Genomic DNA, 15,187 nt, shown 5'->3' with positions numbered 1-15,187 from the left:
CTCACCAGGAGATGACTAAGATTTGGCACATGAGGCTTGGTCATATGGGGGAGAAGGGGATGCAGCTATTGTCCAAGAGGGGTCTTCTATCCGGGGTCAAGGTTGCCAACCTTGAATTTTGTGAGCATTGTGTGTTTGGTAAGAAACACAGGTCAAAGTTCAGCAAGGGTGCTCACATTACTGATGCAGTGCTCGATTACATCCATTCAGATTGCTGGGGTCCATCTAGAGTTGAAGGTATGGGAGGTTACCACTATTTTGTGTCATTTGTTGATGACAAGTCCCGATACACATGGCTTAGGTTGCTTAAGTCAAAGGATGAGGCCTTCAAAGTTTTCAAGCAATGGAAAGCTTTGGTGGAAAATCGACAAGGAAGGAAGATCAAGAAGCTACGAACGGACAATGGGCTAGAGTTTTGCAAAGACGAGTTTAATCAGTTCTGTGCAGATGAGGGTATAGGTCGGCATCATACTGTCAGGAAGACACCACAGCAGAACGGTGTAGCAGAACGGGTTAATCAGACACTGCTAGAGAGAGTTCGATGCATGCTCTCTAATGCAGGGCTTGGGAGGAGGTACTGGAGTGAAGCTGTGTTAACAGCTTGTTATGTCATTAATAGGGGTCCTCATTCTGGAATTGATTCCAAGATTCCGTTTGAGATCTGGAGTGGTAAGTTGCCTAATTTTTCGAATTTGAAAATTTTTGGTTGTGTTGCTTATTATCATGTTATTGAGGGTAAGCTGGATCCACGAGCCAAGAAGGGGTGTTTTGTTGGGTACGGGGATGGTGTGAAGGGGTTTAGAATTTTTTCACCTTCGGAGGGTCGGGTCATTCTTAGTAGGGATGTTACTTTCGATGAAAACACCATGTATTCAATTAAAAATGCAGAGATTTCAGATTTGAGAAGGGAAGGAGACAATTTATTACAGACAGATGGGGTACTTGAGGTACATCAGTCTACCATTGCTGATTTACCTCGGGTACAATATATTGATGATGATGCTGATGTTCCAGTGCCGGGTACTCCTGAACCTGAGATTACTCCTACTCATTCTAACTCTGGGGATGAGGTGGAGCAATCTAATCAGGGGTCATCTAGTCAACCTGACACCATTCTTGAGATGCCTAAACGAGTTATCAAGAAGCCTGTTAGATTGATTGAAGAGATGGAGGGAAGAAATTGCTGTGTTGATGCGATGACAGGTTATGCATTGAGTGTAGCTGATGATGTAGAGTCATTTGAACCTGCCACATATAAACAAGCAATTAGTTGTAGTGAGTCTGCGCAATGGCTTGCCGCAATGGGTGAAGAGATGCAGTCTCTTTACAAGAACAGAGTGTGGGAACTGGTAAAAGTACCGGAAGGGAGGAAGCTTGTGGGTTGTAAATGGATTTACAAGAAGAAAGAAGGGTTGTCGGAAACTGAGCAAATACGTTTTAAGGCTAGGCTAGTTGCTAAGGGGTTCAGTCAGGTAGAAGGGGTTGACTTTGTTGAGATATTCTCACCTGTGGTTCGACATACTTCTATCCGTGTGTTATTGTCAATTGTAGCACATTTTGATCTTGAGCTGGAGCAGTTGGATGTTAAAACGGCCTTCCTTCATGGCGATTTGGAGGAGGAGATTCTGATGAAGCAGCCCGAAGGATTCGAAGCTCCTGGAAAGGAACACTATGCCTGCAGATTGCTAAAGTCATTGTATGGACTTAAGCAATCCCCCCGACAGTGGTACAAAAGGTTTGATTCTTTTATGGTTTCACAAGGTTTTGACAGGAATTCATATGATTGCTGTGTGTATCATAGTAAGCTGGATAATGGTTCCATGATTTATCTTTTGTTATATGTTGATGACATGTTGGTTGCCACAAAGAATAAATCTGATATTGCTAGATTAAAGGAGATGCTTAACTCGGAGTTTGACATGAAAGACTTGGGTGCAGCTAGGAAGATTTTGGGTATGGAGATCTACAGGGATCGGGCTAGAGGTAAGCTTTTCTTGACTCAGAAAAGCTACATTGAAAAGATTCTGTCTCGTTTTGGGATGGAAAAATCGAAGCCTATAAGTACGCCAACTACTGTTAGTTGTAAGTTGTCTTTGTCTATGTCACCTCAATCAGAGGAGGAGTTGTCTTATATGTCTAGAGTTCCATATGCAAACGCGGTTGGTTGTTTGATGTATGCTATGGTCTGTACTAGGCCGGATATTGCGCATGCTGTTAGTGTTGTAAGCAGGTTTATGGCTCGACCTGGGAGGGAACACTGGCAAGGGGTGAAAAGGATTTTTCGCTACCTGAGAGGGACAGCTGATATTGGTCTTGTGTACGGGAATGGTAAGGAATGCTTGGTCACTGGGTACAGTGATTCTGATTATGCAGCTGATGTGGATACCAGGAGGTCTGTGACTGGTTATGTGTTCACTTTGGGTGGTTCTGTGGTTAGTTGGAAGTCTACATTGCAGTCATCAGTTACGTTGTCAACTACTGAAGCTGAGTATATGGCTTTAACTTCTGCAGCTAAGGAGTCTATTTGGCTCAAAGGCCTAGTAGGTGAACTGGGTATTGCACAGGATTTTGCTACAGTGTATTGTGATAGTCTAAGTGCGATTTGCTTAGCTAAAGATCAAGTACACCATGATCGGACGAAGCACATTGATGTCAGGTATCATTTCTTACGTACTGACAAGAGGATTAAGGTGAAGAAGATTGGGACTGCTGACAACCCGGCTGATTTCTTCACTAAGCCTGTTCCGTTTAGCAAGTTTAAACATTGCTTAGACTTGTTAAATATTGATTACTACGTGATGTAGTAGGCCCTGAGGGGCGAAGTTGGGGAGCTCCTGGTGTAGGTGTGTTGGCCTTAAGGTGGAGCTTGCCCGGGGCTTGTGATGCAGGTGGAGCATTATGAGTTGTTATACTTGGAGACGAGTATGTGATGGGTCTTGGTTGAAGACTTATCGGGATGTATGGCTTATGCATGAGTCTTGCATCGGGTTTGGCTTGAGATGTTTTTCACTATGTCTTGATGGGGTCGTTTGCTGACTACGAGTTCTCGTCAAGGTGGAGATTGTTGATAAGTATTAGGTGACTCGTACTTCGTTGCTTTGTCCGCCCGATCGGGCGGACATTACCCGGTCTGACCGGGCGGAAGAAGAAGAGGTGCCTGGCAAATTCGTTGAAGAAGCTGCTCTCGCGCGCCCGACCGGGCGAGCTTTCGCCCGACCGGGCGAGCCTTCGCCCGATCGGGCGGACATTGCCCGATCGGGCCGGGCGGAAGGGGTTTTTTGGAGTACTTCGGTTGTTGGAAAAGACGTGTTCTCGCGCCCGATCGGGCGGGCCTTCGCCCGACCGGGCGATCTGGGTTTTTTCAGCGATTACGAATTTAATATTTATCATATTGTGATATTGTAACCTAAGTATATCTTAATTAGGAATCACTACTATATAAACTTCCTATTATCATTATTAGGGTAACGGAGAGAGAAACACAAGAGAGAGAATACTTTGAGTGATTAAGTTCTTCATTGTAATCTTTGCCAGTTTATAGTGAAATCATTCGATCTCGGTGCCCGTGGACGTAGCTATCACATCGATAGTGAACCACGTAAATTCTTGGTGTTGTTCTTATTGTTTGCATTGAATTTCTTTATTGTTTTCTTGTTTGTTTTCGACCTTTGCTTCCGCTGTCGCACAACATATTGTAATTTCGATTTCGATGTGGAGTTATTGCCTGGAATCATTGAGTTGGAGACACCCCCTTAGACGACCCATGAGCCTTTGAATTCATGTATGCTTTGCAATTTGCTCTGTAATGTATTGCAAAATGAGAGGAGCTTCATTGTGATAATTTGAAACGTATACTGAAAGGGAACAAGACTAGTTCTTACTCCAAACTTAATTCATTTAATTTGTTGATTAATTAAAAACTACTTTGACTAGCAGAAAAGCACAACTACTATGCATAGTATTTTCTACTTTATCAAAGTATCAAACTAATAATTGATCAACTAATTCCCATTACAAAATGCATAAACTAATAAAATAGCTTTTTCAACCTTAAACTACTTTGTTTAACCATACTATATGGAGTATTAGAGAAAAAAATTATCATAGTTTCGTAATAATAATATAACTTATTTCACATACTTGATTAAAAAATTCAACATTTTATCCATTGTTACATTGTAATGAAAGCCTGTTTATTTTTGTTTGGAGTCTTCCTCACACTTTTAAAAATCGATCTCTGACTGGGTAATTGTTATATCAGAAATAATTTCAATCTTTAAGGATTTGTAAATAATTTCGTAATAAGAACTATGTGAACATAGATCAAGAGCTTCCAATATAGCAAGTACTATTTTCCAATCATCGCGTGATCATTCGGTGGGCGAGGTTAACAAGATGAGTTCTTATACCTTAGTCTTTCTAAAACCATTGTGACTTCTTTCATTGTTGGCCTTTGAATTCCTTTATGGCTCAAGCATTGTTTGGCAAGATTGGCAAATTCCATGATATCCTTTTTCTTGCCATCCTTTATGATCATAGGGTCAACTATGTCAAACAAAGTAGAATCCTTGATTGATGAGACAAAATAAATCACCAAACTTAATTCTTCATCATCTTCGGTATCTTCTTCTTTATCTACGAGTATTGGTGTGCGAATTGGTTTTTCTCCCGTCAAAAGCTCAACCAAAATCACTCCGAAGCTATAAACATCACTCTTTTCAGAATACTGGCTCGAAAAGAAATATTCAGGATCCAAATAACCAAACGTCCCTTGGATACAAGTTGTCACGTGAGTTTGCTCCACAGATACTGCTCTAGAAATCCCAAAATCCGACAATTTTGCTCCAAACTTATCATCCAAAAGTACGTTGCTAGATTTAATATCTCTATGATAAATTGGTGTTGAAAACTCTGAATGCAAATAAGAAATTGCAGAAGCAGTCTCGAATGCAATTCTCAAGCGCATTTCCCATGTGAATATGGACTTATGGATATGTTCCAAAAGAGTTCCATTACAAATGAACTCATACACTACAAGAGGTTTGTCATCTTCCAAACAACATCCAAGAATCTTCACTACATGTCTATGTTTGATTTGTGATAAAAGAATTACCTCGTTGATGAATTGTTTCCATTGGCTTTCCTCGAGGGCTCTTGATCTTTTAACAGCTATAACTTGACCGTTTTTTAACATTCCTTTATAAACGGTACCCTGACCTCCTTGTCCAAGTACACGATCCTTGCTAAAGTTGTCCGTGAATCTCTTTAGTTCTGTAAGTGTGAAGAGTTTAGTCCTCTCGGCGGTGTCTATGTTGGAAGCCCCTAGTATATCTAGTTTATCCTTGAAATACATTGCTCTGAGTTTGATCTCCTTTCTTCTCTTTTTAGTTTTAAATCGCCACCACCCCCAACATCCTCCACATATTATAATTGGTATGCCAACAACTATAATCATGGTTACAAAAATATAAACTAACATCATTGATTGCATAACCAAATATATAATGAGAATTAAGAATCAAATACTATACGATAATCCATTAAAAGTATAGTAAAAAAACCTATCAAAATATTGACTTTAAACTAAAAACTAACAATCTTCTTAAGAAAAAAAAAAAAAAGATTTGCTATTATACGTGTTTTTTTTTTTCATAAATGTTCATCATCATACAATAATAAAACAAAATGACAATAAATTGTCATGAAGAATTTGAAAAAGTGAAATATTTTGGGTTTGAAGTTTTGAGCTATCATTACCATTAGAATTGACATTGATTTTTCATACAATAATTTATATGCAAATTCAATCTCGATATCATAATTTAAAACCATGCACTTACGAAATAGACCAAAAGGTGAGACTATCATGCCAACTATAGTAATTAAACTACTACGTACATTAAAAATGCTTGGCGCATAAAGAAAACAATTATCTTACTTGGAATAACAGAGCTGAGAATGAGAACTTTTGAAGTAAGAGCTGTAACAGAAATTTAAGCAATTATCAAAAAACGATTAAAGGAATGATAAAGAAGTATACAATTTACAAATAACACACATTCACATAACGGTACAATAGGATTATAGTGCACAATTAATCTTATTATTTACATTGATTGTTTTTTTGTAGCTATATTGCCTATATATCAAATAATATTTCTTCTGTTTATTAAAGCTGTGTTTATTCTGTTTAGAATATTTTATTTGAAAACTAAAAGTGAGATTTGACTACATCTTTCGTTCCAATTTATTTTCGGCATTGGTTTATGTACGTTTATTTTATTAAGTACATTAGTTATGAGAAGTTAAATATATAAGAGAGAATTTGGTGGTCTCAAAAACATTATTTGTAAGAATTAAGTTTGTAGTGGTATATTATGGCTATACAAGATCTATAGAATTTGTTAAAATACACCGGGTGTATCGTACACCCAATTAACCCAAGGTTAGTGTTTGTTTTTCATTTGATGATTAAATAAAAAACAATCATAAAAATGAGAGTAAAATACCATGAGTGTACTGTACACCCGGGTGTATATAACAAACTCCCAGAGCAAGCTAAAAGAACAAATCAAAAATAAAGAACAAAATTCAAGGATAAGCTTGTTTATAGTATTACACTATTACTCATTAACTATTCCAAAAAAAATAAAATAGAATAAATTTTTTTATTTTTTGACATGCCCATTTTGTTTTCAATCTAGTATTACATATAGAATTCAATTTTTTTGTCCAAAAAAAAAAAAAAAAAAAAAAAAACAAATTTTGTTTTTTCTATTTTTATAGAACATTTTGTAGCCTTCATCTTATCCCACCTTACTTATATTCATTTCTACACCCCTATTAACATGTTTATACTCTTCCTCACTTTATCCATGTTAGTCTTAGAGTTTGAAGAGATCCAAGAGATAAGATATGTATTAAAAAAAAAAAAAAAAAAGCAATCGATCGGTTCAAAGAGAAATACCTAATATAATTTTCCTTTTTTGTAAAAGACTTTTTAATTAAATATTTTTATTAATTAGTCAATCGAATGAATGGTACAAAAATCTTTTTTGCAATACTTTCCTTTTTCATAATCTATTGAGTATTGACCAATTAAGTTTAATCAAATTAAAGATCAATCAGATAAGATAAGCATGCTTACAAAACCATGTGTTGACCTTTCCCCATTTAAGCACAACTGGTACCGCAGTGATCCCCGGCGCTAACGGTGGTCCAGCTTCTAAATATTTCTTTCCGATCAAAAATGCAGATCTACAAAGTCCTGATGTATTAGTTGTTCTTACACTTATTCCGTATTGTTTAAGCTCTGGGAAATGTTTATGCACAGAAGTCAGCTGAACTTGGCAGCAACGATAGCCGTAACATTTGCTTCTGCTTACAGCAACAGCTGCTGCAGAATGATAATCAGGGCTGCAAACTGAGGTGCATCCTGCTATCATTCCACTAGTCTCGTTGTAGAACACGGCATATCCGTCGCATCCAACCGATGCAAATACATTTCCATCTACTGCATCTTCTGCAAATCTGAATGGTGAATCAGTCAAGTTTTTGCTCGTCCATTTTGCTTCTGTACTGTTGTTATTTCTACTGCACGTAGATAATGTTGGGATTTTTACGATTAGAGAGCCTACGGATCCTTTCCGACCAGAACGTTGGATCTCGACGATCTCCAAATCAAATTTTTTAAGAATTGGTGTAGGTGAGGAAGAGGAAACATTACAAGAGACGGTAAAGTTAGGGTTTAAGTAGCAGCCCTCCTTGCCGTCTGGCCCGATTCCAAAGGGATAGGGAATGTTAATACTCCCGCACCGGTGTAAGCAATCTGTATCTTGCCTTTGTTGACATGGTTTCCATGTACAAGACAAGATGATTATTGACACAAGCAAAGTGTATGAATTCAACATTTTTTCTATTCGATGCCAATGGTATTGACACGGCTCAGTTCATATGAGTTATAAGTAGTTTACTTTGTGTTGTTCTTTAACGATAATTTTGTTTGGAGTATACATCAGTAATATAAGTCAAATTGAATTGTTTCGAAGAAAAAAGTCAATTTAAATTAAGTGAATAATATATATTAACAAAATGAGACACTTAAATAAAACCAAATTGAAGAGAGTATAAGTTTCTTTTAAAATTGTTTGGAGTATAAATGTGGAACAAGTAGAATAGAGCTACTAGCTCTGTTTTGTGGAACAAGTGTTTTTTTTTTTTTTTTTTTTTTTTTGAAGAATGTTTTGCGGAACAAGTAGACAGAAAGTCCAACACAGATTTTATTAATTTTTAAAAAAATATTACAATTAAAAAAAAATTACTGGTATAAATTAGAGCTACTAGCTCTGTTTTATGGAGAATAGTTTAATTATTGTGTATAAATTTGTTATAATAATGTGTAATGAAACATTCAATCAAATTTGTCTTTGTCATCTTTTACCGGATCATATCTTCATAAACCCTAGCTTTCAATACACATAAGATTACCCAACTCTAATATAACTTCAATAGTATGAATGAATAGGATGTATGAAGTAGATAGAGTAATACTAAATCACCCAAAGGACAAGAGACTCATCACAAGTCACAACTCACCACAATATAATTGTGACTTCAACTACTCGAATGCCTAAGAAGCTAAAACAAAGCAAAAACAAATGCCAAACTCAAACGCGTTGTTGTTGTCAATAATCTTCTTGTCTTGTTTATGGAGACCATGTCAACAACACCAACATCCAGATTGCATACACCACTGCGGTAACATTGACATTTCCTATCCGTTTGGAATCAGGCCGCCTGAGCACGGCTGCTACTCAAATCACAACTTTGCTGTCTCTTGTAACAACTCATCACGTAAACCAATCTTACAGAAATTCAACCTTGAAATTGTTGAGGTGCGAAGCAATCCGCCATACGAATACGGACAATATGGAGGAGTAACTGTTAAGATTCCCTCGGTCTCTGCTTGTAGTGGTACTACAATACACTGGAGCAGTCCGAATTTAAAGGGGTCTCCATTTCACTTTGGAGAGTTCATTGGACCGCCCTTCACCTTTTATGGTCCAAATATTTTTGCATCTGTAGGATGCCATGGATACGCTTCATTCGATGATGGTCGAAATCGTAATATAGAAGGATGCACTTCAATATGTCCTAATATTCAAGATACAAATACGAGTACTTTGTCCGAGTTGGACCAATGTTATGGCTATAACAATTGTTGCCAAATCGATATTCCTTTGACTAAAACATATAGCATTAGTGTGAGTGTCAACAATGCATCAGGGTATCATTGCAGGTCAGCCTTCTTGATAAGTCGGGAATATTTGGCAAGTCATGCACTAAGCCAATCGACGGTGCCTTCGATGGCTGCCGCTCCGGTAGTGCTTCTCTGGTATATAGAGAACCAAAATGAAGGTATGGTAATCTGATTTCTGTACACTAAGGGATTGTTCGTTGTCGTTTTCTGTTACTCAGTATTAGATTTGAGGAAGTAGCTAGGGCTTCTTTCGTCTTTAGAATTTTTCTGACTAAGTTTCTATTTTTTTTTTTCTATAAATTTATTATATGACTTTTAAATTCAAAAGACAAAAAACTAAAAACATAATCCATTTTTTTTTTTGTTTTTCTTGGATAGAACAACATTTTCTACTACGAATCAGCACACGCAATATGTTTCACCTATAGAGTTACCGCCTCTAATATCAGTTTCACAAGATTCTGTACTAGTCCCTGTTACCCACACAATATGTTTCACCTATATGTTCTTTCTCTTATTTTACCTGGTCCGTATAATTTAAGAGCAGAGAAAGTAACAAAGATTTTTTATTTAATTGACAGCATATGAACGCTTTATGTTCGCCGTCCGCTTCGTCTTGCCAAGTAAGTCTGACTTAACTACTGAGAATTTGAGATACATGATACGCTGATACTTGTAGCCATACTTGTGATATCCTTCAAAAGAAAAAATGAATAAAATAATAAATCAATTTAGACATAAAATATATGATGGATACATTAATTAAAAAATATAAGAGATTTATCAATTATATAGACAACATCAAAATTACTATTTAGCTCTAAACTCTTTTATCTTTCAATTTTATACGTACTACTTTCTATGCTCTTTTTTAATTACAACGCTATAGTAAAAACAATAAAAACTTAATACATAGTAGCATGATAATCAGGAAAAACCAAACAAGTAAAGATGGTTTTGAGTTACAATCGCCTAAGGCCAGCTAGCCCTGAAAAATCCACTCCAACCCAAGCCCACTGAAAACTCATTTCGGCCATTATTGTTAGGGGTGGGCCACAAGCTGAGCCTGGGACTAGTTTTTGTGATGTGGGCTCATTGTAGCCCTATGCCTGTTTTTAAGCTAAGGTTAGGCCCATGGGCTAACACATCAAATCTGACCTATGGGCCTAAAGCCCTAAATAGACGATCCCGCCCTTGCCTTTTATTGTACTACGTACTTGTATTTTTTCTTTTTGTGTGCATTAGTCCTTCCGTTTTTAAATATTGGCTTCATTCTTTCTGGTTACGTATGTCAAGCTGATCTTTTGATCAATAAATTAATAATAAGTATAAATTCCAAAAATTGAAAATTAATAATCTATTCATTAAGACTATTTCAACAAGTAACCACAGGACTATATTTTTTTCATATATATAAATCGCAAACATTAGTTAAAGTAGAATAAATAAATAGTGCAAAAAGTAGAAATGAAGCAATTATTTAAAAACAAAGAGAGTATATTGTTGACTCTATAGGACTATGAATAATGCAGCTGTAGGTTCATTAATTTTGGCATGTTGCTGTGTTGCACAATGTTGGTGGCGTAAAACAAAAGATAGAAGAAAGGAGATAAAGCTTAGAAAGAAATACTTCAAGGGTAAATTAAAAGAACAAAATTTCAATCAAGAAGAAGCTGAGAAAACTAGACTCTTCACAGAAAAACAATTAAAGGATGCAACAGACAATTTCGATGAAGATCGTACAATTGGTAAAGGGGGGCAAGGCACGATGTACAAAGGAATGCTAAGCGATGGAAAACTTGTTGCTGTTAAAAGATCGAGTTCATTGGATGAAACTCAATGGAAAGAGTTCATAAATGAGGTGATAATTCTTTCACATGTCAACCACAGAAATGTAGTAAAGTTGCTTGGATGCTGCTTAGAAACAAAAACTCTACATTTAGTGTACGAGTTTATTCCCAATGGCACTCTTTCGGATCTCCTTCATAGTCCTAACAAAGAGTTTCGAGTTACTTGGGATATTCGACTAAGAATTGCATCTGAAGTTGCCGGGGCTATTGCTTATCTACATTCGTCGTCTTCAGCTCCTATCTACCACAGAGACATAAAATCAAGTAATATACTTTTGGATCATAAGTATGTGGCTAAGGTTTGTGATTTTGGAATTTCGAGATCAACTAGTATTGACCAGACTCACGTAACGACTTGTGTAAGAGGGACATTTGGTTATCTCGATCCTGAATATTTCTTGTCAAACCAATATTCAGAAAAGAGTGATGTTTATAGTTTTGGTGTAGTTCTTGTTGAAATTTTAACGGGACAAAAGCCAATGCGTGTAACTTTAGATGATGCAACAAGTTTGGTGATGCAATTTATAAATTTAACTGATGATTCTGCTATATATGAGATGCTGGATCCTATAATTTTAGCAAGTAACCATATGACTGACGACATAATGGTAGTTGTGAATCTTGCAAAGCGTTGTCTGCACCCCGAAGGAGTTGGAAGGCCAACGATGATGCAAATTGCCATGGAACTAGCGTGTTTGAGCAAAAAGACACATGTTAAAGTAGCTGCTTCATCAGAAGAAAACATATCAGATCCAAGTAATGACTTCATTTTTCCAGAAAACCACATAGACGAAACGTATTCCTTTTGAATCCATTCTGTTTCCTATACTAACTCCATACCAAACACCCCCTTAGTTTCTAAGTATAGATGTATAAAAGAGTGGAACTTGTAATTGTTTCTCTATGGGCGTTTATCACATTGGTGAACATATATATGTACTTGAATTACAATATATCAATCTTTTAGAGTTTTTGTATAAAGATCATATCAAATGTAAAAGTTACACTAAAAAAATAAAAGTAGAGAGTATAGATCAGATTCGATTTCTATGAAAGGGAATTTTTGTTACATATATTCATTCAATCAGCTAGTCCGATACAGAATTGAATTTGCATACCGTATGTACTCCAATTCATCAGAAACTGGAACTTATACGAGACTAACCAAGAACAAAACCAATCGACGAGTGTGGCTAGGCTTCCGGCTAGTCCTTTTATATTTATAGGGAAAATCTGCATCATGAGAAAACATTCATTAGCGATTTAGTCCATTTATACTAGTATATGTGGTTAACTGTCTAAGCATTACCTCTGACATTATAACCCATGGAACTGGTCCTAATCCAATAGAAAAGAATGCTACATATACCTATAAAAAGAAATTAACATTATTAAGACTCTGAAAGTGTGAAATCTCATAACATTGACAAGTAATCAATTTGTTTATTCATTTTCCGATTTGCTGATTTTAACTCCTGCATACCAGTATGCCTGTCGCGGCAAGTATTCCTGCTGTTTCTGTGGAAATCGAGGAAGAAGAGGGAAAGGGAAAAAAAGAAAAAAAAAACTGATTTAAGTGATCACGTGCACTTTTTTGGCCGGAATTTGTAGGTCAACGCTGGAGTTTGGTCAAAGGACCCTCCTCACAACCCAATCGCCATAAAAGGACCTTTTGTGCCACGTTTTTCATAAAAGGACCTTCTTCACAAGGTCGACCATTTAAAAGAACCTTCCTCGTAATTTTTCCTATTTGTAATGTTACACAGCACATAAAAGCTCACTATATTATCAGTATATTTCTCTCTAGATGAAAAATAATGCTAACACTGACTCATAATTATATAACTAGAGCTATGGACACACTCACAATGACAGATTTTAGATATTTCTTTCTGAACAGATCATAGATTTTAGGTTTTGGCAGTAGTTTGAGTTCCTCCAAACAACTCTGTCAAACAGAAAAACATATGCATACGCGTATTAGTAATCTAGCTGAAAGCTCATAAGTCCAATTTCTTCAGAACAAAGGTTGATGAATTTTAGTACTTTGATCTCAGCTGTCTCAAGGGTTATGTCTGTCTTTTTCCCGCGAAGTTTCTGAAGGGAAACTTTAAACTTATCTGTTCTTCCTTCTCTTGCCTGCAGTCACATTGAACTCATTTTATTAGAATAATATAAAAAAATAATAATGGCTTGGCTTAGCAATTTTTTACGAAGGCAACTACAATTAAGAGTTAGAGTTTATTTATGGATTAGTTGGTTTCTTTGTTACAATATGATTGTCTTTTGGTCGCCAAAAAATTGCAAGGGAAGAAAGAGGGAAGAGCAGGGGAAAAATCAGGAGAAGAGAGGGAAATTGAAAGGGATGTGGTTATTGGGACCCACCATGACGTTATTCAAGGAGGTTGGGTTAAAGTGGTGGTAGTTTTTAGTATCTATCAATCAATCAATAACTATATATTAAAAAACACATCAGCAATGACACGTGTTATTTTTTTGTGTGTCAAGGCTTTTTTTTTTCTTTTAATATCTATATAGGAAAGAAATATTATACATAAATAAAACATTGCAAAAGATTTTCCTTCAATAAAAAAAAAATTATAAAAGATTTAATGTATCCTTCCAAATATATATTGATACCATAAACTTCTTAACCTAATTTATGACATATATAGAGTTACGTACTACTTTACTATTAATAGAAAACAAGGATTTTTTTGAAAAAAAGGATTTTTGTAGTTAATCATGTATGAAAAGCTTGCCAAGAAAGATATGAAAAAATATTTAATGTCAGTTGATTATTGAGAAAAAAAATATGCAACATAAATAAGAGAGAATGAATAATAGTTTGCAAAAAAGAAATCTATTTATAAGTTAAATACATATTGCTAAGATTTTCATTTGATTAACAAAAACAAAACGATATAAATTTGTTGGTGAAATATATATATATATATATATATATATATATATATATATATATATATATATATATATATATATTATATATATATATATATATATATATATATATATATATTATATATATATATATATATATATATATATACGCATTTTAAAGTATCTATTTTGCTAATAATAGACTTTCATAATAAATTCATTTTACAAATTAATAACTTAGCCAATTAAATATAATGTTAATTAAAGAATAGTTATTGAAAATTACCGTGCATGGCACGGGACCTAACCTAGTCAATAACTATATACTAAAAGATACACCAGCAATGACACGTGTCATTTTCTGGTGTGTCAGGGCTTTTTTTTTTAATATCTATATAGGAAAGAAATATTATACATAAATAAACATTGCAAAAGATTTTCCTTAAAAAAAAAAAAAAAAAAAAAAAAAAAAAAACAAGGAAGTTCGTGGATTGAGAATGGCGACTGAATGTGATGGAGGGAGAGGCCGTTCCTGGTGGAGCGGGCGTGCATCTCCCCAGGAGCGGGTGCTCCTGAAAAGTTTCATAATTCTGCTATGCTTCTGAACCTGTGAGGAGTGGTCGTGCACTCATTGAGGAGCGGGCGCTCCTAGTTGCTCAGCTCAAATATGCCAACCTTCTGGAACAGGAGGAGCGGGCGCGCAACTACCTAGGAGCGGGCGCTCCTCCCTGATATCTTGAATCTGCCATCTACTGAAGAACAGGGGAGCGGGCGTGCACCATCTCTGGAGCGGGCGCTCCTACTTTTGGAGCGGGCGCTCTTGACTAGGTATCCGGGTTACTTTGATGGATTTTCCTATGTAATTCGGAGAGTATAAATACTACCCCTTTAGTTCATTTTAAGGACAACAAAAAAAAAAAAAAAAAAAAAAAAAAAAAAAAAAAAGAACAGTAGAATAGTTTTCAGAGAACTTCCTCTCAGTTAGCACCTTAGTTCATTAAATTAGTTGATGATTTAGTTTGGAAACTCTCAAATCTGCTCATTGTAGAAGCAAATTTCAAGGTTCATTTTCAGATTTTCAGCATTTATTCAACATTTTGAAGCTTCAATAGTAACTTCTTTCACTTGTCTCTACTTATATTTTGATTTTATTTTGTTATTGCAAGTCACTTGAATC

General features: G+C 35.7%; 2 protein-coding genes across 2 annotated transcripts; one reads left to right on the top strand and one right to left on the bottom strand.

Moving 5' to 3' along the window:
- Window positions 1–4,152: 4,152 nt before the first annotated feature.
- LOC110735752 (wall-associated receptor kinase-like 3) lies at window positions 4,153–8,436 on the bottom strand. Its single transcript, XM_021915932.1, has 3 exons — window positions 7,164–8,436; window positions 6,213–6,228; window positions 4,153–5,472 (listed from the first exon to the last, which is right to left on the bottom strand). Exons 1-3 carry the CDS (start codon window positions 7,908–7,910, stop codon window positions 4,388–4,390), a joined length of 1,848 nt encoding a protein of 615 aa, XP_021771624.1. The 5' UTR covers window positions 7,911–8,436; the 3' UTR covers window positions 4,153–4,387.
- Window positions 8,437–10,778: 2,342 nt separating this feature from the next.
- Window positions 10,779–11,943, top strand: LOC110735820 (wall-associated receptor kinase-like 1). The gene has a single exon (XM_021916005.1). It carries the CDS (start codon window positions 10,779–10,781, stop codon window positions 11,916–11,918), a length of 1,140 nt encoding a protein of 379 aa, XP_021771697.1. The 3' UTR covers window positions 11,919–11,943.
- Window positions 11,944–15,187: the final 3,244 nt, after the last annotated feature.

This window comes from Chenopodium quinoa, unplaced genomic scaffold (genome assembly GCF_001683475.1).
Source record: "Chenopodium quinoa cultivar QQ74 unplaced genomic scaffold, ASM168347v1, whole genome shotgun sequence".
In the NCBI taxonomy this organism is placed as follows: Eukaryota; Viridiplantae; Streptophyta; class Magnoliopsida; order Caryophyllales; family Amaranthaceae; genus Chenopodium; species Chenopodium quinoa.
This window is presented reverse-complemented; position numbering and strand designations above follow the sequence as displayed.

What these genes read in the sequence shown, in the direction of transcription:
- LOC110735752 (XM_021915932.1), bottom strand. Translation starts at nt 7,910, where the DNA reads ATGTTGAATTCATACACTTTGCTTGTGTCAATAATCATCTTGTCTTGT.
- LOC110735820 (XM_021916005.1), top strand. Translation starts at nt 10,779, where the DNA reads ATGAATAATGCAGCTGTAGGTTCATTAATTTTGGCATGTTGCTGTGTT.